Below are 24,446 nucleotides of genomic sequence, written 5' to 3'. Positions count from 1 at the left end.
TATTTGATAATCAAAATATCCACGGGTGTACTGCCGGTCTATAGTGTCCAACGGGCACAATATTTCGGCGATCAAACATGTCGCCATCATCAGGTGAACTGACGGACTGAGCTCTTGTGAACGTGCCGGCACGGAGATCCGTACGCTCAGCCATAGCTGAATAGCTTATAGCAGGGAGGATATGCCGGCTTCTTCGTTAATCATCGGGGTTCAGTTCGAGGCAGGAATATCACCGAAGACAATTCTCCTCCATTCACTGACATTCCAGACCGAATGCGAGCGACATCAGAGTAGACGTGCTTCTTGGTGTACGGAAGTCAATGGTAGTGGGTGCAAGGGACTCCGTGAGTCCAGCGCTCTTTCTGTGAGTCGCCATGAATGGTCCTCGTGCTTACTGAAGCACGAGTTACACGTTGGATCGATGACAATAATGAATCCGGGGCTCTGAGTGCCTCTCTGACGATTGCTTAGTCCTCATGTCCTGCCGTCTCGCTAGGTCGGCCGCTTCGTTCTTAAAGCTGTCTTCGGCCATCCTTCACCAATTCCTGCCAACAGCGTCCAATAGTGGCATCGCTCCTCTTCAAATGTCGAGCGATTCGCCAATTTCTCCAACTGGCTTCACTGAGCCCAACTGCAAGTCATCTCTCAAATGCTGACGTGGCGGTCTGCAAGCGTAGTTACTGAGTGCACCGAATGAAATTCACAAAGACTTTATGTTCTGGTATCGAATGCCCCTCTTTATTATCCTTGTCAGCTGCGCGTTGAACCTGCGCTGCTATGTGACACATTCATCCATCGACCGCCAAACATTACAATTTTTCATTTCCTGTTTAATATCAATTTGTGAGTAATTTGCGTAACTCCATCGTGGTATACAGTTTTTGCCTTAGAGTGCATATTAACTATTTAGTTTGATTGCTTCATACAGATTTTTTCAGATCACAAGGAAAACAAGTTGAAGATAATTTTCTACGATGTTCAAGTCTGCACTAGGACACGTGACCCTCACGTAACAGTAATAAATTACGCACATATTCTTCTCTCTATCAGTGCTCCTACTTTCAAAACATAGTGCTTTAAATACTCCCAAACGTGGGAATGGTATATTGAACACTGAAAATACAAACCTCTTCCAGATCGAGCATAGCGGTCCGGACTTGTTCCAGGTTGTCCATCTCACGAAGCTGGCGCTGAGCTAGATCTTCCCGGGCAGCTACCAGAGTCTCGTGCCGCTCCACCAGCTCGTCTATACTTTTGAAGTCTGACTGTTCGACCACCTGACTCATGTAGTCCTGTGAGAAAACGAGCACAAAACTTAACATACTAGATGCACTAGTAACATACAGACAACCACCTGACATGCTGATTGTGTTCCAATACGAGAACGTCACAACAATCAGTGAACACAAATGCCTTTACACTTTCTCAAACATAAATACGTTCTTTCTTCTCCATAACTTCCATACCTCTCCCTCTCACTCACAGTATGACACCCATCCCTGCAACTCTCCCAAACCCCGCTTCCCAAATACTAAACACGTTCTCTCTTATGTACAGTGGATCATTTCGCTTCCATGCATCTCTTTTCGTTCTGTAAATTAGTATATTAATATATTTTGGTTACTGACGCTTAGACAATGAACTGACGTCATTTAGTTCCGGTACGACGGGCGTAGAAGAGTTATGGGCAACACTTAAACAGACGATAAATCGTGCTCTGGATACGTATGTGCATAGTAAGTGGATTAACGACGAAAAGACCCAATGTGGTTTAACAACGAATTTCGGAAAATGTTCGCGAAACAAAGGTTCTTCCACTCCTGGTTCAAAACAGAATTGGCAAAATAAGAAAGGCAACGGTGTAAAAAGATATATGCGTGAAGGATACAAAAATTGTCACTGTCAATACCTCAGCAAACGATTTGGCCGAAAACCCGAGAACATTCTGTTTCTACGCAAAACCGCCAGGCGAGTCTAGGATTGCCATCGAGTCACTCGCTCACCAGTCTGAAAGGACAGCAGAAGACAGCAAGACGAAATCCGATGTTTTAAATTTCGCGTTTAAGAAATCATTCACTCATCATAATCGTACAAACACGCCGTCGTTTGACCACCGAACAGAAATGGACGACATAGTAATAATCATTCCCGGCGTAGAGAAACAACAGTTCTTTCTAAGAGTATTCTATGGCATTTGCACCTTACTTAGCTTACATTTATAGCGAATGTCTCGACCAGTTCACCCCCCCCCCCCCCCAGAAAAAAGATAACAGCGTCCGAACATGCCTTGAAGGCCCAAAGATACCGACCGGCCGCCGTGTCATCCTCAGCCAGTTGGCGTCACCGGATGCTAGTACAGAGGGGCATGCGATTAGCATACCACTCTCCCAGCCGCAACTGGAAAAAAGCGAAGCTGGTTCCTGAATATAAGAAGGGTAAAAGACCTGACCTGCAAAATTACTGACTAGTACTGTTAACCTCGGATTGCTGCAGAATCCTTGAACAAACTGTAGTGTTGCGCAATAGTAAAGAGTTGGAAACGTGAAATATTGTCAAAGTTTCTTTGCCTATGCCGAGAGCCAGAGGCAGTAGGTTAGCCAAGAGGTAAGAAGGATAGCACATATATCGGAATGTGTCGTCACGCAGGGTAATGGCCTGGTTACACACAACAGGCGGGAGAGAATTGCTTAGCACGCGGGTTTGTGTTAGACAGAGACTTTCGTAGAGTGAAAGACAGAGGTATAGCGTCAGATGTATTGCATTTCACAACTTCGCGTAAGTCTGCCGCAACAACACGTAACTCTGTCGCAAGAACACCTAAGGGGCGAGTACGACAGATGAGTCGGCAGTATAAGTGGAACGAATGCGGTCATTACAAACGAGCATGACATCAGGACGTCGCTCGTGCTTCCTTTCAATACGCCAGCTTTGATAGCAACAAGGCACTCGCACTCGCTGTTAGACTTGCAGTTAGATGTGTACTGGGTCGGTGCGTAGCGCTCAGCTCGGTGATCGACATGTTAATCTTTATTCAGGAGATGTTGCAGTCAGGGCGTCCCATCCAGCAGCAGACGTGAGGGGACAGTACCAGCTCCGGTCCTCTCTGCTGCCGCTGTCAATCATCAACCCAGGATTAGCAGACATCGCGGCAGACTCGCTCGCCGCCAATGCTGACCACATCAGCGAGCCGTCATCGAGATCGTGCGGAGCCTAGGCCCTGTGCATCCGCCGTCACAACCGGGTAAGCCGAGGACGCTGGGGGACTCCGTTTCGCCCGCCCACCGCGGACGAGCCACCAGGAGGAGCAGGGAAGAAGACGGGGTGGGACAGAGTACACTCCGCACTACGAAAACGCTTCTGGTGCCGACAGCTCCGAGGACTCCAACCCGGAGCCTCTGCGAGCAGCCGCCTGCTGTCCTCCGCCGAGCCGGCCGGCCCGCCTGACGCAGCCAGCCACACGCGGCCGAAGGCATTCCTCCGCTACGTCACAGCACGCGGCGCTGCGCTAGCAAGTCTGCGCGGCCCGGATCTGGTGTCATCGCTACGAGTCAGCGAGGACTCGGGGAATCTCCCTACCACTTTCGCGCAACGACACTCTGAGCGTGTTTTTTAGGGAATTGACTAGTTTGAACCTGGGACCTGTTGCTGGTAAGGAGACGCCAAACCACACATGACATGTAGAATTCAGAAGAGTTCAGTGAGACTAGCGATGATATAACCAAATACTTAATGATATGGGCGTCATCTCCACTGCACTACCCGTAAAAGAATCTTAATACTAACTAAATTTAGTGGAAGAGGTTCAAGGCTTTCCTATTTTTAGTTAGCTGGTAAAATAACGTCGAAAAAGCAGTTAAGTTTACCATTGGAAATTTTATTCTACTCACAAAACATTGTTTATGAATTGTACTATTGATAAAAGGAGATGTTTTAATACAGAATGGTAAAAACCAACTGCGTTCAACAAAAATGTGAACGAATATTCCCTGAATGGGTTTCCAAGTTCTACAATCGATCGAAGGATGACCTATGCCATATCACATCTATAATCTACGTTTAATTTAAGTTTCAAAAAAGAGAAAACTATCAAAATGATCTACAGTGACCCTCAATTATCTTTAATTACTTATCTAACTTGTCCTAAATTACAGTGCCTGATGTGGCTTCTCAATAACTATATAAAAGAAAAATCATCGCGTTTCAGATCTGTTCTCCAAGTGGCCAATGTGAACACCATGAGTTTTAATTAACGATCGACACTAGTATTACGCGAAAAAGGGGTTAAAAGATGAGACTTCTGCAGTTCTGAGTGTAGCTTTATGCGCTGTTATGCGGCATAGCGTGCGTTCATTACCTTGTCGGTGTTCGTCAGGGGGGCGGCAGCCGGCGCAGCAGCCATCCAGCTCGCCGTTACGGAACTAACTCTCCCCTAACTTCTCCTTACTACAATTTACCGAAATTGGTTTAAAAAAACTATCTGGCTGTGTTTTCGTCTGACCAATCAGGGTCTCAATGTTAACCTTAAGCTCCGCCTACAAAAATTCTGTCTATCCAATGAGAAACGTTATACGTTTCGTGGTGGGGCAATGTTTTTAAAGTTTGCAACGTAACAGAGACGCTAAAAAGTCTCACACTAAAACCTGCAGCTGGTGTGGTCCTTTTAGCGTTATCGTAAGATCTATACTGTTCTTCTGGAGGGCTCTAGCTTTTAACATGGGCTGGGGGGTGGTCCTTGACGTACCTGAGACGCAAAAAAGTCTCACGCTAAAACTTGCGGGTGGTAGTGGCCCTTTTTGTGTTATCGTAAGATCTATACTGTTTTTCTGGAGGGCTCTAGCTTTTAACAGGGGCTGGGGGGTGGTCCTTGACGTAACAGAGTCGCGAAAAAGTCTCGCGCTAAAACGTGCGGGTTGTGTGGCTCTACTGGTTAGGTGGCGCCGTGGGTGTCCAGTCCGTCCCTTATCGTAGGGCCTTCTAGCTTAACACGGTTCTGCTCTCGGCTTCTGTCCTCGTTTCTCCCCTTGGAACTGCGTCGGTCTCACGGTGGGAAGGTACGACATGCGTTTAGGCATTATTGTGTTAGTCTGTGGTATTCCATTTGCTCACTCGTTACTCGTATTACTTTGGTTAATTTAATGTCACGATTTATTCGGAGCTATGTGACATACTACTGGATTTGCTTATCTTGTCAGGGTTTTCATGGAAGGTGTTGGATTTGCCTGACACCTTACAGATGTTATGAGTTAATAATACTTCTTTGGCGTTTCTGACGCTTCTACAGCCATTTCGTAGCATCCTGACAACTGGAGAGGTCACCGCTCGGCCATCCAGTCCACCGTAGGCGGCCGGGACCACCAGGGCGCCTACAATACTCTGAATTCATATATCATAAATTTTCCTGAGAACGAAAGTCTTATCTGTACAAATGAGCACGGTTTTAGAAAGCATCGTTCGTATGAAACTCAGCTTGGCCTTTTCTGACATTAAATACTGCAAACTACAGATGAAAGGGAACAAGCAGATTCCATATTTCTAGATTTCTGAAAAGCATTTGATACGGTACCCTACTGCAGACCATTAAAGAAGGAACAAGCATATGGAATAGCTTCCCAAATATGTCAGTAGCTCTAAGACTTCTTAAGTAATAGAACACAGTACATTATCCTCAACAGCGATTGTTCATCAGAGACAAGAGTATAGTAACGCGTGCTGGACCGCTATCATTTTCGGTATACATTAATGATCTGGGGCACAGAGTCGACAGAAATCTGCGGCTGTTTGCTGATAACGCTGTGGTGTAAGGGAACGTGTCGAAGATGAGTGACTGTAGTATGATCCAAGATGACTTAGATAGAATTTCTAGTTGGTGTGATGCATGGCAGCTAGAAAAATGTAAGTTAATGCGGGTGAGTGGGAGAGCCAGTAATGTTCAGATACAGAATCAGTAGTGTCCTAATCAACACAGTCACGTCGTTTAAATTTCCGGGTGTAACGGCGATACGAAATGGAATGAGCACGTGAGGACTGGCTAGCGAATTCGAATGGTCGACATCGGTTTCTTCGGAGAATTTGGGGAATTTGTCGTTCGTATTTAAAGCAGACTGCATGTTATACACTAATATGACCTACTCATGAGTACTGCTTGAGTGCTTGGGATCCGCACCATATCGGATTAAGGAAAGACACAGAAGCAACTGAGAGGCGGGCTGCTACTCGTACTTTTGTTACCAGTAGGTTCGAACAACACGCAAACACTATGGAGACGCTTCGGGGGAACCGGTTTTTCAAGCTGACTACAGAACGATTCTACTGCCACCATCATACATTTCGTGTAAGGACCACGAAGATACGAGGAACTGGAGCTTATACGGAGACATATAGATAGTCGCTTTTCCCTTGATGTATTTGCGACTGGAACAAAAAAGGAAATGACTAGTAATGATACAGCGTACCCTCCGCCACGCACCGTACGGTAGCTTGCAGAGCTCGTGTGAAGACGTAGATGCACCCTCATGTATATATTATGTATTTACGAACTGAAGTAGCAAGACGTGATGAACGACCTAAGTCACCCAGTGTGCTAATAAACGCATCAAATTGCAGTTTACGCAGGGATGTAAAATGCTATTTTTATTATTTACTTTATCTCTTTTAGATAATGGAAATAATATGACATTTGCTGCTTTAGTACTTCTTTGAATTACAAATTAAACTGTGTCATTTGACTGAAGTAGTACGGCCACATACATGCTGAATCGTTCGACGGGTAAATGCAAATGAAGAACCTTTCGCCAATGCAGAAGGTGGACTTTTGTGGTAAAATGAAAGTAAACAGAAATAAAATTTGATTTGTCTGACACGCTATTCCGTAAACTAACTACTGTCTAGTTCATTTATTGCTGATGTAACTTCACCTCGTCGCCTGTCGATGTGGCAACTGTGACTTCTGCATATTGATAACAGCCTACAAGATGGCTTTGATACGCCTGTGCAAAAAAATACTCGCTACCCCCAACAAACGGTATCACGCACAACTACTGAAATAACTACTAAACACTGATTCATTCAGTAACACAAATACTCAACTTTCATGACACCTTACAAAATTCACAGCCAGTGCCCGGGTTCCATTCACAGACTAAGTCCAAGCCGGTCTTTGCGACTGTTTCCTTCCAAGGGTGGGCATGTGCCATGCCGATGTCGTGCATTGTTGCTGTGTAGCTGATTTCACGTCAGACTCATCCTCAGCGAGCGGGACGATTCCTCCGCCGAACAGGTCGATACTTCTCTTCAGCTGAGCTGCGATGCAGCTGTTGAGCTCCATTGAACTGAAGTGGTACTGCCCGTCAAGCCCCAGAACGCGGCTTATATCCTGGTTTGCGCAGTGGAACGAAAACACTCACTACTTGTTCCTCGCGACTCCTATTATGAGGGCGGTTCCTGTTGCAGGCTGCTCGACTTGCTGGTAGTTTGTTTCCGCCTGGCGATTAGGCTGCCCCGTGCAACCTGCGTTGCTAAAGGGAAGGCTAGCCTGCAGTAGAATTGCAAGGTTTGACCCATCGCAACCGGCCAAATGGAGACCGAGAGGCAGGCCCCTTTACCTCGCCTTTCAAATTCTATCAGGTGCTGATAGCGCTATCTCTTACGAGTACACATCATTTCCGCGCCCTTCGTAGTGTTCACTCAACATCTGAGCCTGTTCATGTCACTTATGTAGAGTGATTTCTTCCACCGTGTACAAAGGTTGGGCATTCATCAGTGAGAGAACAAGAAACAAAAAAGGTGTAATGAACCAAAATGTCCGGAAACGCGTCGTTTCCATGCTAGACGCCATTTATTCAATCACACATTGTTACAGAGACTGCGGCCTAATACGCACTGTACCATATAGCCACTGTTACATCATGTGTTGAAAATATTTTCCATGTGCCTCGACGCATCATTGTACGCGCCATACCATGTTCCATCACTTAACCTTCGCATCGGCCACGCTACGACCGAACAATGTCAAAGGCAGCATGAATACGCTGCTCCATTGTCTCCACATCTGGCATTGGCTCTACATACACGATACTTTTGAGATGACCCCATAACCAGAAATCGCACGGGTTGAGATCCGGTGACCGAGCAAGCCATGCAACTGTACCCCCTCGTCCTATTCGTCGACCTGGGAACGGTGAGGTGGGTTGGAGCACCATCATGTAGCAGCCACATAACCCTTCGAATCATCAGTGGATGACACAAATCCCGGAATAATGGCTGCCTGTTGAAGAAACCACTGACAAAACGGCTCCTGATGTGGGAAGTCTGTCAATAGTAAGCTATAACTGATAGGGTAGTAATAATTGTCATGGACAACGTTCCACACGGTCGTCGGGCGGACAAACTGCCTGGTCCTGACACGTCGGCCGTCTTCCACAGTGTTAATCTAGTGGGAGAACGCTCCAGGGCAATTGACGCTTGTCATTGGATGACTGCTCGTTAGAGGCTAGGACTGGCTCTCGAAGAAGGGGCGGAAGTTAATAGTGAAGAGAGAAGGAACCAAGGACACTTCGTCCGCTGTTAGTGAGAGAATAACATCGAATTCAGTGTGAGAAGTAGTCATTTCACTTTGGAGCTCCAACTGGAGCGTGATGTAAGGTTTACGTTAGGGAGCTTTTCGGGATTCACAAGCATCGTCCTACACAGTGGCCGCCGACAGCAGCACTGGAGGACAACACAATGACGGTATATAAAAAAAAAAAAAAAAACTGCAAGCTCTGCAACCAACTTCGGCGTGTATATGTCGCAATGTGCTCAGTTTACTGAATGGTGGTGAATTCGAAATCACGACTGTATATTGTGCGAACTAATTTATGTGTGACTGTTAGTCACGTGTTTTACAATGCGGCAGTATAAGTTTTGTTTTGGAATGGTTCTGCCATCTATTCTCTCTCTTTTTTACACGAGTTGCCAGGGACTGACACTATGTCGTCACCCTATGGAAGACAGCGACTAAGGTGTCATTTCACGTGATCCTAGCAGTTGATATATCTTCCACTCAGCAGCGCTGCCAGTTCACGCTGGCCAGACCAGCTGCACATGAAGTAAGCAGTGTGGAGGCGCCCTGTTTATCAAAACAGCCACGTGAGTCGAGGCGACGATGTGAATCTTCACTAAGTGCCAGTCAGATTGTTTTTTTAAAATGGTTCAAATGGCTCTGAGCACTTTTGGACTTAACTTCTGAGGTCATCAGTCCCTTAGGACTTAGAACTACTTAAATCTAACTAACCTAAGGACATCACACACATCCATGTCCGAGGCAGGATTCGAACCTGCGACCGTAGCGGTCACGCGGTTCCAGACTGTAGCGCCTAGAACCGCTTGGCTGGCGTCAGGTTCTTTGCAAGTCAGAATACTCACGAGTACAGTGAGTGATTAAGATCAAACAGTGAAATGTAAAGTGTGTTTATATCTGGATATTCCAAATTCTAAGCTACAGTACTTATCTAAAGACCTAAATTTACAGGTGTAAACTGTATGCCAAAAATCTAGTTCTATTCCATCAATGTCCTCGATTTGTGACGGAGTCCGCCTGTACGCTTTACCGATACCTCCGAAGAAAAAAAAAGTGTTAAAATAACGTTTTAAGACGTCTAAATTTCAAGAAAACGCCCCCGGAAGGACACAGCACTGGAACGTCTTTTTTACAAATCCAGCAGAACTCCCTCCTATTTTCTTTCTTCATTTCTGAACCTTTGGGCAATTAACTTTGGGTATTTAACTTGGAAATATTATACACCTTGCGTATACTCTTTTGTAATGACATAATTACTCTTGTTATATCCTTATGTGATCAATTGACGTTATATGCCATAACAGAAATCAGAGGATTTGATGCCTCAGTCTGCATTCGTTTGAACAAAATTAAGCTTGTTTGTTTAAAAAAAGAGTAACAAGATAGACTAGGATGAGTTGAGTTAATTCTTTATGTAAAGGAAGATACCTGCTATTAGTAAATACACTCCTGGAAATTGAAATAAGAACACCGTGAATTCATTGTCCCAGGAAGGGGAAACTTTATTGACACATTCCTGGGGTCAGATACATCACATGATCACACTGACAGAACCACAGGCACATAGACACAGGCAACAGAGCATGCACAATGTCGGCACTAGTACAGTGTATATCCACCTTTCGCAGCAATGCAGGCTGCTATTCTCCCATGGAGACGTTCGTAGAGATGCTGGATGTAGTCCTGTGGAACGGCTTGCCATGCCATTTCCACCTGGCGCCTCAGTTGGACCAGCGTTCGTGCTGGACGTCCACCCGGCCTCCCGCATGCCCACTATACGCCCTCGCTCAAAGTTCGTCAACTGCACATACGGTTCACGTCCACGCTGTCGCGGCATGCTACCAGTGTTAAAGACTGCGATGGAGCTCCGTATGCCACGGCAAACTGGCTGACACTGACGGCGGCGGTGCACAAATGCTGCGCAGCTAGCGCCATTCGACGGCCAACACCGCGGTTCCTGGTTTGTCCGCTGTGCCGTGCGTGTGATCATTGCTTGTACAGCCCTCTCGCAGTGTCCGGAGCAAGTATGGTGGGTCTGACACACCGGTGTCAATGTGTTCTTTTTTCCATTTCCAGGAGTGTAGTTGATTAGTTTAACATACACAGTTAATTGTTTTGCTAACAACATTTCTTAAAACTCAGATTATGCATTTGTTTTTGCGAAGAAGCGTTTAAGGATTTTGCCCAAAAATATGTCTATTTATTAATAGACACATTCACTTTAATTGCTACAGTTCTGTATCCGAAAAACCTTCTGTTGGTAGTTGTATTTTTTGTATTTAAAACGTGAGTAATTAAATGTAGTCAAATTATGTGATGCTGTGGAAATTCAATTTAAAAAGTGGTGTCCGCCCCGGTAGCTGAGTGGTCAGCGCGACAGAATGTCAATCCTAAGGGCCCGGGTTCGATTCCGGCTGGCTTTGAAATTTTCTCCGCGTCGCCGAAGTGGCGTTAAATCGAAATACTTGCACCTGGCGAACGGTCTACCCGACGGGAGGCCCTAGTCACACGACATTTATTTTATTTAAACTGTACAATCATCAAGACGTAAGCGAAATCAAGGTGATAATTAAAGTTCAAGAAAAATAAATAAAAATATGAAGGTCTGCCGATGACATTGTTGTGTAGCACTGTTAGCGGCGGCAAAGGGCTTGGCAGAGAGGTTGGGCTGAATAAACAGTGTCTTGAAAATAAGTTATGAGATGAACGCCAACCAAAGTAAAATGTGAGTAATGAAATGTAGTCAAATTAAATTACGTGATGCTGTGAAAATTCGATTTAAAAAAATGAGGCACTGAAGCTGCAGTTTTGGAAGAAAAATAACTGAAAATAGGTCAAGCTGAGAAGATAATTATTTATAAAATTCAAACTTGCAATGGCAAGACGTTTTTTCTGGATAAGAGAAACATGTTAAAATATAATACAAATTTAAGTACTAGGAAGTATTTTCTGAAAGTATTTGTCTAAACTCAGTATTTGTGTAAACAAGCTGACACGCACTGCCCTTAAAAACCTTCCACCTCTGACGGATTTCAAGCAGTTATGTGCCATATAAGGGCAAATACGTTTTTAAAGGAAGTTTCTGCCTTATGTAGCTTCCATCAGTGAACCACTGCACGAGTTGTTTGTAAAGGCACCAAACGGAATTGAAACAGTGTATCCCAAAGGCCATTTAACAAGTTAAAACAATGTTTTCTTGATGCTAAATGTCTTACGTCATAATTATGATCCGGACAAGCTTCTCACAATTTCTGTGGATGCGTCAACTATGGCACACGCAACATTATGTCCCAATCTCATCTGGGTTTTGAATGCTAAGTTGTGTTCGCTTCAAAATTCTGACAGTGGCACAAAAATATTACAGTCAGATCAAGAAGGCCCTCGCAGTTATATTTGCAGTGAAGAAATTCCATTGTTATATTTACGGATATTATCCTCACAGAGCACCAGCCATTCTGGTTAGCTTTGATCCAAACTATTCAGGGTGAGCCAAAAAGGATTTTACAACTTTTAAAATTTATTGAGATAACTTACATAATCGGTAGATATGTCATTTTGTAGCAAATAACTTCAGGTTTTAATCACATAGTGCGTCATGTACCTCATTCCGCCACCAGGGGCCCCTGTGTAGTGCACAGCTGAAATGGCTACTTTCACTGGCGTGGAGCGTGCTCGCTGTGTGTTTTGGTTTTATGCAACGAACTCTGCAGCAGCTGTTTGGCATAGATCGATGAAGATGACCAAGACGGAATAGTTTACTTCCAGCAAGATGGTGCACCACCTCATTTCCTCAGGGAAAATCGAGGTTACCTACCAAGTGACGTAGTGCAGTGGCTAGCACAGGAGACTCACGTTCGGAGGATGACAATTCAAACCCAAGTCCAGACATCGTGGTTTATGTTTCCTATGATTTCCCTAAACCACTTAAGGCAAATGGTTCTTTCGAAAGGGATAAGCCGCTTCTTTTTTCCACCATTCCCTAATCCTAGCTTGTGCTTCATATCTAAGGACCTCATTGTCGACGTGATGCTGAACACTAATTTCCTTCGCCTCCTCGTTTTCCTTCTCTTTGTGCTCCTCCTGCTTTTCAGCGTTTCCTTGATAATCGCTTCCCCTGTTGGCGAATCGTCCATGAATGGCCACCTCGCTCCCCAGACTTCTTGACACTACTGGGTGTATTTCTCTGGGATTTCACTAAATCCCGTGTGTATTTTCCTCGCCGACCAAACAATTTAGCCGACCTGAAAAATCGAATCTACGCTGCCACTGCACAAGTTACGCCAGATTTGCTGCAACAAGTGTGGGAAGATAGTGATTACCAGTGGGATGTTTGCCATATCACAAATACAAGTCACATGGAACCAAAATGACACTTGACACTTTTACGTGGAACTTGAGGCTATTTGCTACAAAATGACACATCTACCAATTCTGTAAGTTATGCCAACAAATTTCTCTGTCACTTAGAAGTTGTAAAGTCATTTTTGGCTCACCCTGTTCTGTCCCCCACGAACAGCTCAATGTCTGCAGCGCTGGGCACTACTTCCGTCTAATTACGGCTCTGAAATCGTAGTCAGGTTCACACTTCAAAACACAAATGCAGATTTGCTTTCAAGTCTGCCAACATGGCAAGACAAAAGTTCGACTCACCAGCTGGTGTCTGTTTTTCAATAGATATCAGTAGTCAAGACGCTGCAGAAAATTTCCCAGTAAACTCCAGTTTAATTGCGAAACTTGTGCCTAAAGATCCTGTTTTATGTAAGATCAAACAGTATATTCAAACGGAGTGACCTAATGATAAGAAACTACTTAATCAGCCAGAGATTTAATCTTATTGTGAAATGAGGCATGCACTTACAGTATACAAAGGTGTGATTCTGGTACATTCAGAAGCAGGCAAGACATGAATGGTTACTACTGCAGTGCTTAAATCTAAGATACTGCAGATCCTACATCCATGCCACTGGGGCATAATTCGTACCAAATGTACAGCCAGATAACATTGCTATTGGAAAAATGTTGGCTAAGTGTTATTTATATCAAAAATACCAAACAGTTCTGCCTTGGAAATATTTTCTGTGACCACAGGCATCAGAACCCCGGTCGCATCTGCATACTGATTTTACAGGACCATTTCTCGAAGCTAATAGCTCATCGTCACCAATGCTTTATACACATTTCCGTTTGTGATCCAGATGTCATTGGTATCTTCCACAAAGATAACTGAGGCTTTGTCAAAGGTCTTCTCTGTTGGAGAATTGCAACGCGGGATTAGCCGACCGGTCTGGGGCGCTACAGTCATGGACTGTGCGGCTGGTCCTGGCGGAGGTTCGAGTCCTCCCTCGGGCATGGCTGTGTGTGTTTGTCCGTAGGAAATAATGACCTTAGCAGTTAAGTCCCATAAGACTTCTCACACTTTTTTTTTTTTTGAGAATTGCCAATATCTATTGTCATTGACAATCAGACACAATTATGAAACCCATAGCATTTCACACTTCAAGTCAGCACCTTTTCATCCTGAGGCCAACAGACTCACCGAACTTTCCTGTCACACACCACGATCCTTGTCCAACAGTACAACAAAGACAATGCACTATTGATCTTCCTCTCTCGGTATAGAGCCACTCCACATGATGGGCAATCTCCAACAGAGAAACCATGTGGTAAATAGGGTCGCATAGTAATATCAATTTTAAAGCCACTTGTGCATCCAAAAGCCAAGCGTCAACAATAGTCAAACCATTTTTTTAACTGAATGATCCGGTACCCATTACAGAGTACAAGTATGGGAAAAAGACATAGGTACCAGGAACAGTTCTAGAGCAGCTTGGTAATGTTGTGTTCAAAGTTAAACGTTCACATGCACTCGGAGTGCGCCACAAAAATCAAATCAGTCCACGCAGTGCTGACATTCATATAAGCAGAACTCTAGGCTGTTTTCTTTTACAGAAGGAGAAGACCTCTACGCGGCTCGCCATCTTGGAGATGTTCCAATTCAGCTAGCAGTCGCTCCCACCAGCACCACCAGCAGTGGGACCCAGCTGCAGCCAGGCAGCAATAAACCGATGCCGTAGACAATGCATCTCACATATCAGACCATCCTATGAACGTCAGAATGGTAAATGCTAGACAGGTCATTTTTTATTGTTATTTTCACACCCGATACAGGTAGAAATGAGAACAGCGAGAAACTTAACAGCAGGATTGATGGTAACGAAGTCAATGAAGTTAAGGAATTCTGCTACCTACACAGTAAAATAACCAATGACGGACGGAGTAAGAAGGACATTAAAAGCAGACTCGCTATGGCAAAAAAGGCATTTCTGGCCAAGAGAAGTCTACTAATATCAAATACCGGCCTTAATTTGAGGAAGAAATTTCTGAGGATGTACGTCTGGAGTACAGCATTGTATGGTAGTGAAACATGGACTGTGGGAATACCGGAACAGAAGAGAATCGAAGCATTTGAGATGTGATGCTATAGACGAATGTTGAAAATTAGGTGGACTGATAAGGTAAGGAATGAGGAGGTTCTACGCAGAATCAGAGAGGAAAGGAATATGTGGAAAACACTGGTAAGGAGAAGGGGCAGGATGATAGGACGTCTGCTAAGACACGAGGGAATGACTTCCATGGTACTAGAGGGAGCTGTAGAGGGCAAAAACTGTAGATGAAGACAGAGATTGGAATACGTCAAGCAAATAATTGAGGACGTAGGTTTCAAGTGCTACTCTGAAATGAAGAGGTTAGCACAGGAAAGGAATTCGTGGCGGTAGTCAGTAGACTGATGACAAAAAAAAAAAAAGTTGGGCCAGCAGCGGCATACTACGCCGCTCTTAGGCCACTTATATGACTAATGATACAAAAGGAGACGATTGCAGAACAGACATGGTAGATATACAAATGTAGACATACAAAATTAAAACACACGGAGCTGTTCACGGGCGCAGTGTCCACAATAAAAACGTTCAGATACGTGGACACGCACAGAGAAGACAGAGATGACACACGCGAACTATGGAACACACACGATGAAACACTGGATAACGAACACGACAGCACACACAAACACTAGGCGATGATCTCCGACGCGCGAAAATTCACTATACATGTACGAGTCCAAGGACCTGCCAAAAAGGGGAAAAGGTGGGGGAGAGGGGAGGGTGTAGTTGCCAGTGGCAGAGGAGATGGGATGGGGAGGAAAGAAGGAAGGGCTGGTAGGGGAGGCCTGGGGGAGAGGACGGAGGGAGGAAGGGAGGAGGGAGAGAGGGTACCATTGGGGGAAAAAAACCACAGTGGGTTGATGGTGATTTTCAAAGTTGGTAGGAGCGGTAGATGGAGGGGAGGAGGGCATCATCAGGGAGGGGGAGTTGGTGGAAGCCACCTTGGGCGAGGGTATGGAGAGTGGAGAGATGGAGAGCAGGCAGGATGTGGGAATGCAGGTGCAGCAGCGGACGGGGGTGGGAGAGGATGGGAGAGACAAGTGGATGAGGGGGATCAAGTTTGCAGGAGGTGTAGAGGATCCGTATCCGTTCGAGGAAAAGGACTAGTTGCAAGAACAGGATGAGGTCATGTAGGATCCGCGTTGGGGATGGAAGGTGGATGCAATAGACGAGGTGGAGTGCATGGCGTTCTAGGATTTGAAGGGATTTGTAAAAGGTAGGAGGGGTGGAGAGCCAGGGGGGATGAGCGTAGCAGATGATAGAGTTGATGAGGGATTTATGGGTGTGGAGGATGGTGGAGGGGTCCAAACCTCATTTGCAGCCACAAAGGTGTGTGAGGAGATGGAGTTGGGAGTGTGTCTTGGCTTGGATAGTCTGGAGATGGGGGGTCCAGGAGAGGCGACGGTCAAGGGTGATGTCAAGATTGAGGGTGATAGGACGGCTATAAAAGGCGATATAGAAGTCGAGGAGACGGAAGGAAGGAGTTGTTTTGCCTACAATGATCGCCTGGGTCTTGGAAGGATTGATCTTGAGCAACCACTGGTTAAACCAAGCGGTGAACCGGTCAAGACTGGATTGGAGAAGGTGTTGGGATCGTTGCAGGGTGGGGGCGAGGGCAAGGAAGGTGGTGTCATCAGCGTATTGCAGAAGGTGGACGGGGGATGAAGGCGGCACATAAGGGGAGAGGACGGAACCTTGAGGCACACAGGTGGAAGGGTAGAAGGTGTAGGAATCCGCGTTATGGATGGGACATGCCCTCACCATGGTTTTAAATGGGTTTTCCACAGTGTCACAAGTAAATGCAAGGGAGGGCAACATGTGAGCATCCACAAAATATGCAAGTTCGGCAAGCAAGGAAGCAGGACGCTATTGAAACCAGCTTGCTTAATCAGTGTTCCCCCCCACGGGAGGGATTCTGTTTATTTGGCTCAAGAGATACACAGCAATACAACGAGACGCCGCCATTACACAGCCGCAACCACACACCAGGCGCCTTCTCATTTCCGAGCATCCGCCTGCAGATGGCGCCCTACCTCCACCAGCACATCAAATTTCTCCGCCAGTGGTGTAGCCTTCCACCCAACAGAAACTAAAGATGACATGCCACAGGCACTCGTGCAGTTCCTGCATTGCCTACAGTTGCTGCAGTTCCACGAGTTCCAGCAGCAGCCTTGAGGAGACTTCAGTTTCGACATAGTAGTCACTATTTACAGAACAACAGGTACAAGTAACTACAAACGCCTATACACAGTGGAACCTCGCTTAACGAGCACCATCTATAACGAGCAATTCGCATGACGTTCAAAACGGTTTGTAAAAAAATGACTCGCTTATTAAGCAATGTTTCGCATGAGTGACGATCATTTAGCGTGACGTCACCAGCCGTTCGCACGCGACGGAAGAAACGTTAAACAATATTAACACGTTTCATGTCGGCAACGACATTGAACCGTCTCTTTAGTACGTACTACAGTCTGGATTTACCGCTCTTTCTGCACCATCTTAGTGCAGCTCGTAATCACACATTTTCTAAACTTGTGTTCACATAGTGTTTTTTGTGTGCAAATTTTAATAACCTTCGTACAAATGTCCCCAATGATAAAACTGCAAGAAGACCGCCATAAGAGAAAGAAAATGACAATAGAAAAGAAACGTAAAATCATTCAAAACGCGACCATGGTGTGAGCGTTGCTGTTTAGCAAGCACATACGAGGGTAAGTCAATTAATATCCGCAATTTTGTTATATTTTTGTTATTTTGGTAGTACTGTCGTTTTACGTTGATGACGCATGCTTTGTTTATTTGTTGTTATATCTTTGCAATTTTCAAGCTGCTTGGTTAGTTTCGCTATCGCTGCCGTGCTGTTAGCATGGCTGCTCCGCTGTCTATTTGCACCAAAGAAGAGCAACGTTCAGTGAACCGTTTTTTGTTGTCGGAAGGCGTATCAGGGACCGAAATTCATCGAAGACTTTCGGTAAAGTACGGGAACAGTGTCTTGCCACAACGGAGTGACTACAAATGGGTAGAAAAATTCCGAAATGGTCGCACAAGTGTTATGCACGATGAAGGAGCCGGACGACCGTTTCCCGCCACAAATGAAGAAACCATTGAGCGTTCACGTGAAATGGTTCCCTTTGACAGACGATAAACCATTGACGAAGTGGCACATCGTCTGCAAATTAGTCACGATCTGCCTACGAAATCATCCACGACACACTTGGGTTTCATAAAGTTTGTGCAAGGTGGGACCCAAAACAACTCACACAGTTGCATAAACAAACGCGCTTGGACATCTACAAAAAACATTTGGATCGCTATGGTAACGAAGGGGACAGCTTCTTAGACAGAATCATCGCTGGTGACGAAACCTGGACCCATGATTACGAACCAGCGAGTAAACGGCAGAGTATGGAATGGAAACATCCAAATTCGCCGTGCAAGAAAAAGTTCAAGACCCAACCGTCCACAGGAAAACTGATGCTTACGGTTTTTTGGGAAGCACAAGGTCAGTACTGGAACATTATGGGGGAAGGGGCTTGACAATAAACAGTGTACATTACAATGAGATGCTTACTGCCAGGCTGAAGCCTGCAATTCGAAGCATGCGCCGGGGATTGCTGTCAAAATTTGTGTTGCTGCACGACAATGCTCGTCCGCATACTGCTGCCCATACTGTTGAAACGCTCCAGAAATTCAAATTTGAAGTACTGGGTCATCCTCCATATAGCCCCGATCTTGTCCGTTCTATCACTCGTTTGTTCCACTCAAACAAACATTAAGGGGCCGTCGATTTGCCTCAGACGAAGCAGTGAAAGAAATGGTACATTCCTGGCGCGCAGCTCAATCTTATGAGGGCACCAGAAAGCTCGTACAACGAGGGACCAAGTGTGTTGAAAGACAAGAAGACTATGTCGAAAAATTATGTTCTCTTGAGTTTTCTATTTGATTACAATAAAATTTTATAACTACTTTGCGCATAATAATTGACTTACACTCGTACAATCGGTCTACATCAACTATTTGCACTATACTCAAGAACAAGGATAAGGTTAAAGAGATAGATCTTCAAAGGGAATGATAAAGAGTACCGAAACAATGGTTCCGTGTTCTGGACGATATCTAAAGGTTGTTCATTATATGAAAAATGAAAAGCAATCGCAAGGCGACATTATTAACGAGAACATCATTTGCGAGGAGTCGAGAATGATTTTCGCCGACCTGGTTAAGAAGATGCCTGGATCAGCCGAAGAAATGTTTAAGGGAAACCGTGGGTTGTTCGAGAAGTTTAAGAGAAGAACTGGTATCCACAGCATTGAGAGGCACATCGAGGCAGCCAGTTCTGGCACAAAGACAGCAGAGAACTTCATCAGCAACTCCAATATGCTCGTAGATTCTGAGGGCTGAATGAGATTTTCACTCTGCAGCGGAGTGTGCGCTGATATGAAACTTCCTGGCAGATTAAAACTGTGTGCCCGACCGAGACTCGAACTCGGGACCTTTGCCTTTCGCGGGCAAGTGCTCTACCATCTGAGCTACCGAAGCACGACTCACGCCCGGTACACACACACTCCGCTGCAGAGTGAAAATCTCATTCTGGAAACATCCCCCAGGCTGTGGCTAAGCCATGTCTCCGCAATATCCTTTCTTTCAGGAGTGCTAGTTCTGCAAGGTTCGCAGGAGAGCTTCTGTAAAGTTTGGAAGGTAGGAGACGGATACTGGCAGAAGTAAAGCTGTGAGTACCGGGCGTGAGTCGTGCTTCGGTAGCTCAGATGGTAGAGCACTTGCCCGCGAAAGGCAAAGGTCCCGAGTTCGAGTCTCGGTCGGGCACACAGTTTTAATCTGCCAGGAAGTTTCATATCAGCGCACACTCCGCTGCAGAGTGAAAATCTCATTCTGGAAACATCCCCCAGGCTGTGGCTAATCCATGTCTCCGCAATATCCTTTCTTTCAGGAGTGCTAGTTCTGCAAGGTTCGCAGGAGAGCTTCTGTAAAGTTTGGAAGGTAGGAGACGGATACTGGCAGAAGTAAAGCTGTGAGTACCGGGCGTGAGTCGTGCTTCGGTAGCTCAGATGGTAGAGCACTTGCCCGGGAAAGGCAAAGGTCCCGAGTTCGAGTCTCGGTTGGGCACACAGTTTTAATCTGCCAGGAAGTTTCATTCTGAGGGCTATCTACCGACTCTGATTTTTAATTGTGACGAGACGGGTCTATTTTGGAAAAGATGCTGAAGCGTATCGTTATAGCAGCAGAGAAGGATGCATTGCCCGTTCACAAGCAAATGAAAGACAGTCTCACATTGCTATTCTGTGTCAGTGCAAGTGACAAATTGAAAAGTAAACCGCTGCTTGTTTACCATTCAGAAACTCCCCGAGCCTTCAAAAAGTGTAAAGTCCAGAAGAGCAAGTTAAATGTGATTTGGAGGCCCAACAACAAGGATTGGGTGACACGTGATGTTTCTTGTGATTAGATCAATGAAGTGTTTGGTCCTTCGGTGAAAGAAATATTTGCTTGAGATGCATGTATTACTCCACGTTTTGCATGTTATGGAGAACACTCCTGTCCATTTTCCAGGCCTACAAGACCACCTCCTTCAAGAATTTAAGTTCATCAAGACCAATTTCTGCCTCCGAGCACCAGTCCGTTACACCAGATTATGGACCAGCAGATTATTCCTAACTTCCTCTACACAAAAGCACTCTTCGAGGATTGCTTTCAGTTGACTGATGCTACCACTCTCACTCTCAGAGATTTTTGTAAATATCAGTTGAGCATCGTCGCCTATATCAAGACGATCGAAAAGGTGTGGAAAGCTGTTACTAAAAGAACTCTCACTTCTGCTTGTCGAATGTGACTCTGAATCATTGTGAATCAGTACCTGAGGACCTTGCAGTGAACGATATTGTGTCTTTGGCCAAGAGCATGGGATTGGGAGCGGATAACTTATATTGATAAGCTTGTGGAAGATCACAACCAAGAAATGACCACCGAAGAGTTTACGGAATTGCAGTGTATTTCACAGCAGGAAGTTGTGGAGAGGAGTTCTTCAGAGGGGAAGGAGGAGGCGGTAACAGCATAGCAGAGATCTTTTGGCGCAATAAGAAAAATGCTGAAAGCATGGGAATTTGTTGCATTGTACATTGAAAATCATCACCCCAATAAAGCAGTGGCTACCCATGCTACAAATTTATTTGACAATAATGCTGTGTCGCATTTTTGCCAAGTGCTGAGGTGTTGGCAATGAATAATAAAGTACTTAGTACTGCATATATAATTTTCTTTGAATAAATGCCATGAATAACCTAGATCTTTTAGTACATCTACATCTACATCCGTACTCCGCAAGCCACCTGACGGTGTGTGGCGGAGGGTACCCTGAGTACCTCTATCGGTTCTCCCTTCTATTCCAGTCTCGTATTGTACGTGGAACGAAGGACTGTCGGTATGCTTCTGTGTGGGCTCTAATCTCTCTGATTTTATCCTCATGGTCTCTTCGCGAGATATACGTAGGAGGGAGCAATATACTGCTTGACTCTTCGGTGAAGGTATGTTCTCGAAACTTCAACAAAAGCCCGTACCGAGCTACTGAGCGTCTCTCCTGCAGAGTCTTCCACTGGAGTTTATCTATCATCTCCGTAACGCTTTCGCAATTACTAAATGATCCTGTAACGAAGCGCGCTGCTCTCCGTTGGATCTTCTCTATCTCTTCTATCAACCCTACCTGGTGCGGATCCCACACTGCTGAGCAGTATTCAAGCATTGGGCGAACAAGCGTACTGTAACCTACTTCCTTTGTTGTCGGATTGCATTTCCTTAGGATTCTTCCAATGAATCTCAGTCTGGCATCTGCTTTACCGACGATCAACTTTATATGATCATTTACTTCATGATACAAATTATCGTTTTATTTTGTATGGAATAAAATTTTTCACTTAATGATTGTTTCGCACTACAAATAAGATTTCGGAATGAATTATTCTCGCTATGCGAGGTTCCACTATAATGTTTTCTGTCTTAGTGACTAAATCATATACTGCCAAAAACACAGCAAATTCATTTACATTTCATTGTATTAGTTACAATACATCAAGTATCACACTTCAGTCTGCTACCAAAGTTAAGTGAAACTGTTTATCCCCACTATTAATAAATGGTACTGATTATTTCTTATTATGTTTGCAATAATATTCTATTACTGCACTGTCAACAAGTGCATACATAAATATATTTGCTTGGATACTGGTATCTTAATAGGAACTATAGCAGAAATACACTTTCTGCTACTATGGGTGTTGAGCTAAAGTCAAAGTAACATTCAGTTACAACATCCCAACAAAATATAAATTTTGTTTCAGCAGAATTACTGGGCTCATTTTTATTTACAATGTAAAGCAAACAGTGAACCATGGAATCTTCAAAATTAAAGTATTTTGAGCCAAATTAGAACCAACTGTTTGTAATCGATATATATTTCAGGAACAAATCAGTATTGAGCACTGTAAATTGAAAAAGTGATTAACTAGTTGATTTCACTGTCGTGTTTCATTTGCCAGGCATTTGGAATAGAAGTGAGTCATTCAGGAACGGATGGCTCCTAAGAAACAGCTCACTAAAGTCAACAGAAGGACTTAGGAACGACATCTAAGAAGCAGTCATTCACTGTTCACTTCAGTTGTGGCTGGTCTCGTTCCCACAACGACTGTTCAACATTCCCTTTGGTTATGGCCAGTCCAGTTCTCAGAATGGTAGTCCACCTTTCATTGAGCCAGCCTTGTTCCTTCTTCTAGTTACTCCATTCCTCATTTTCACCCCAGTCTCGACTTTTTCCTGGTTCTAGTTTTGCCAGGTCTAGTTCAGTACCGAGATACCATCATTTTTTTTCACTGCACTCATCTTTTCTCGTTTTATTTCAAACTGTTCTCGAAATCTCGGTTTCTAGTTCTGTGTGTGCTGTATTCAGCGTCCATGACCAGTAATTAATAATTCTTTTGTAATTATATACAGCAGTTTACATAAAAATAAAGTTCTATATCATAAATACATTTTTTCGATCGACAAAAACAGAAATCTGGTTATGCCTTTGCCTATCGTTGAACAGTGGAACACATATATATCTCAAAGTCGGTTTTTCTTTATTTGTAGAGTTTTTAGGTTTCATCTTTTTGAATTTTAGCGGAAGAAAGTTTATATACAACTTGCGATTTTCGCATTTCTTCCAAAAATAAAACGTGACATGTAGGGAAGCTCTCATTTTTCAAGTTGGGCTGTTTCCTTGTGCTAGTCAGCTTCGCTTCATTGCAAAAAAAAATGAGTTGTGATTTAGGCTCTGTGGGAAAAGGGCAAGAGGAGACTATCCATGTGAAAAATCGTAGAATGGTATCAAATCGATTTACTTTTTAATTCAAAAAATGTTGATAAGAAATAGCTTTGTAACGAAATACTTTTTTACTTTCAGTTTAATTATTAAATATCATATTGTCACGTTAACTTTCATAATACAAACTATAAATTTTCCATTTATGTATGAGGCAAATACGATGAGAAAGTCAAATATTCTAAAAAGTTTTCTTGGATGAAATTTCTTTTTTCCCAGTGGAAACTTATGAAGATACTCAGACACAACCTGAGGTATACAATACATACCTTCTGTTCCCCGTTTTTTTAATCTATTTATCACAGTGTTCCATCCACTTGATGCCTGTCTCATCAGGATTTTTGCAACTTTCGATTTAGTAACTATATATAGGACTCTGATGACATCTCCATTTTCTGTCATAGGAAAGAATATGTCTTAAGGCTTGGCACTTAAATCAAAACCTTTTAAAGACACTCTCACCTTTTTGGAAATTAGCTGTTCAGACCCATTATTCATAATTTTTAATTTTTTACATTAACTAGATAATGTGGGTCATGCACTGTTACAGAATTTTATCATTCTTTTCTTGCAACAGAGTGCCGCAGGGTACTGGCGGTCACATTTCTCCAACCACTTCGCACCTATGCGTAATTCTGGCGTTAGTGATAACCAAGGGCACTGATTACGTGCAGCACTATGTTTTCTTTCATTGTGATTTCTTTAATGATTTGTTTTATGGTTTTTAATATTATCCTGTGCACTATCAAAGGTGTTTATTGCTGATGTCATTATTTAGAATATTGGCACTAGAGCATATATCAACTACTGTCTCTTAACTCTTCCTCTTTTTAACAATCTTACTTTTGTCATGTTCTATTTCATTGCTTTTTATTACTATAATGCCTTTTATACGTTATAAGCTCATTACTGACTTCATCTACTGTATCCTCCTTTATTTTCACTGTTCAATTAATTATTGAAAACTAGTGTATGCCGCTGAAATTAGTGACATCTGGTGAACTTACAACACAAACATCTTGTGGCTACTGTATGACAGCTTGTTTTGAACAGTAGTCCTACTGCCAACATGACTCGT

At 44.1% G+C, this 24,446-nt stretch overlaps 1 protein-coding gene across 1 annotated transcript in view; it reads right to left on the bottom strand.

Annotated features, from left to right (window-relative positions):
- LOC126284233 (coiled-coil domain-containing protein 42) overlaps nucleotides 1-24,446 on the bottom strand; it is a 43,068-nt gene that overhangs the window by 8,116 nt on the left and 10,506 nt on the right. The window contains exon 5 of the mRNA XM_049983011.1: nucleotides 1,128-1,292. Within this exon, the coding sequence (XP_049838968.1) occupies nucleotides 1,128-1,292 (165 nt within the window). The remainder of the gene's footprint in view (nucleotides 1-1,127; nucleotides 1,293-24,446) is intronic.

Source organism: Schistocerca gregaria, chromosome 8 (assembly GCF_023897955.1).
Source record: "Schistocerca gregaria isolate iqSchGreg1 chromosome 8, iqSchGreg1.2, whole genome shotgun sequence".
In the NCBI taxonomy this organism is placed as follows: Eukaryota; Metazoa; Arthropoda; class Insecta; order Orthoptera; family Acrididae; genus Schistocerca; species Schistocerca gregaria.
The sequence above is the reverse complement of the archived record's forward strand: the minus strand, read 5'-3'. Positions and strand labels throughout refer to the sequence as shown.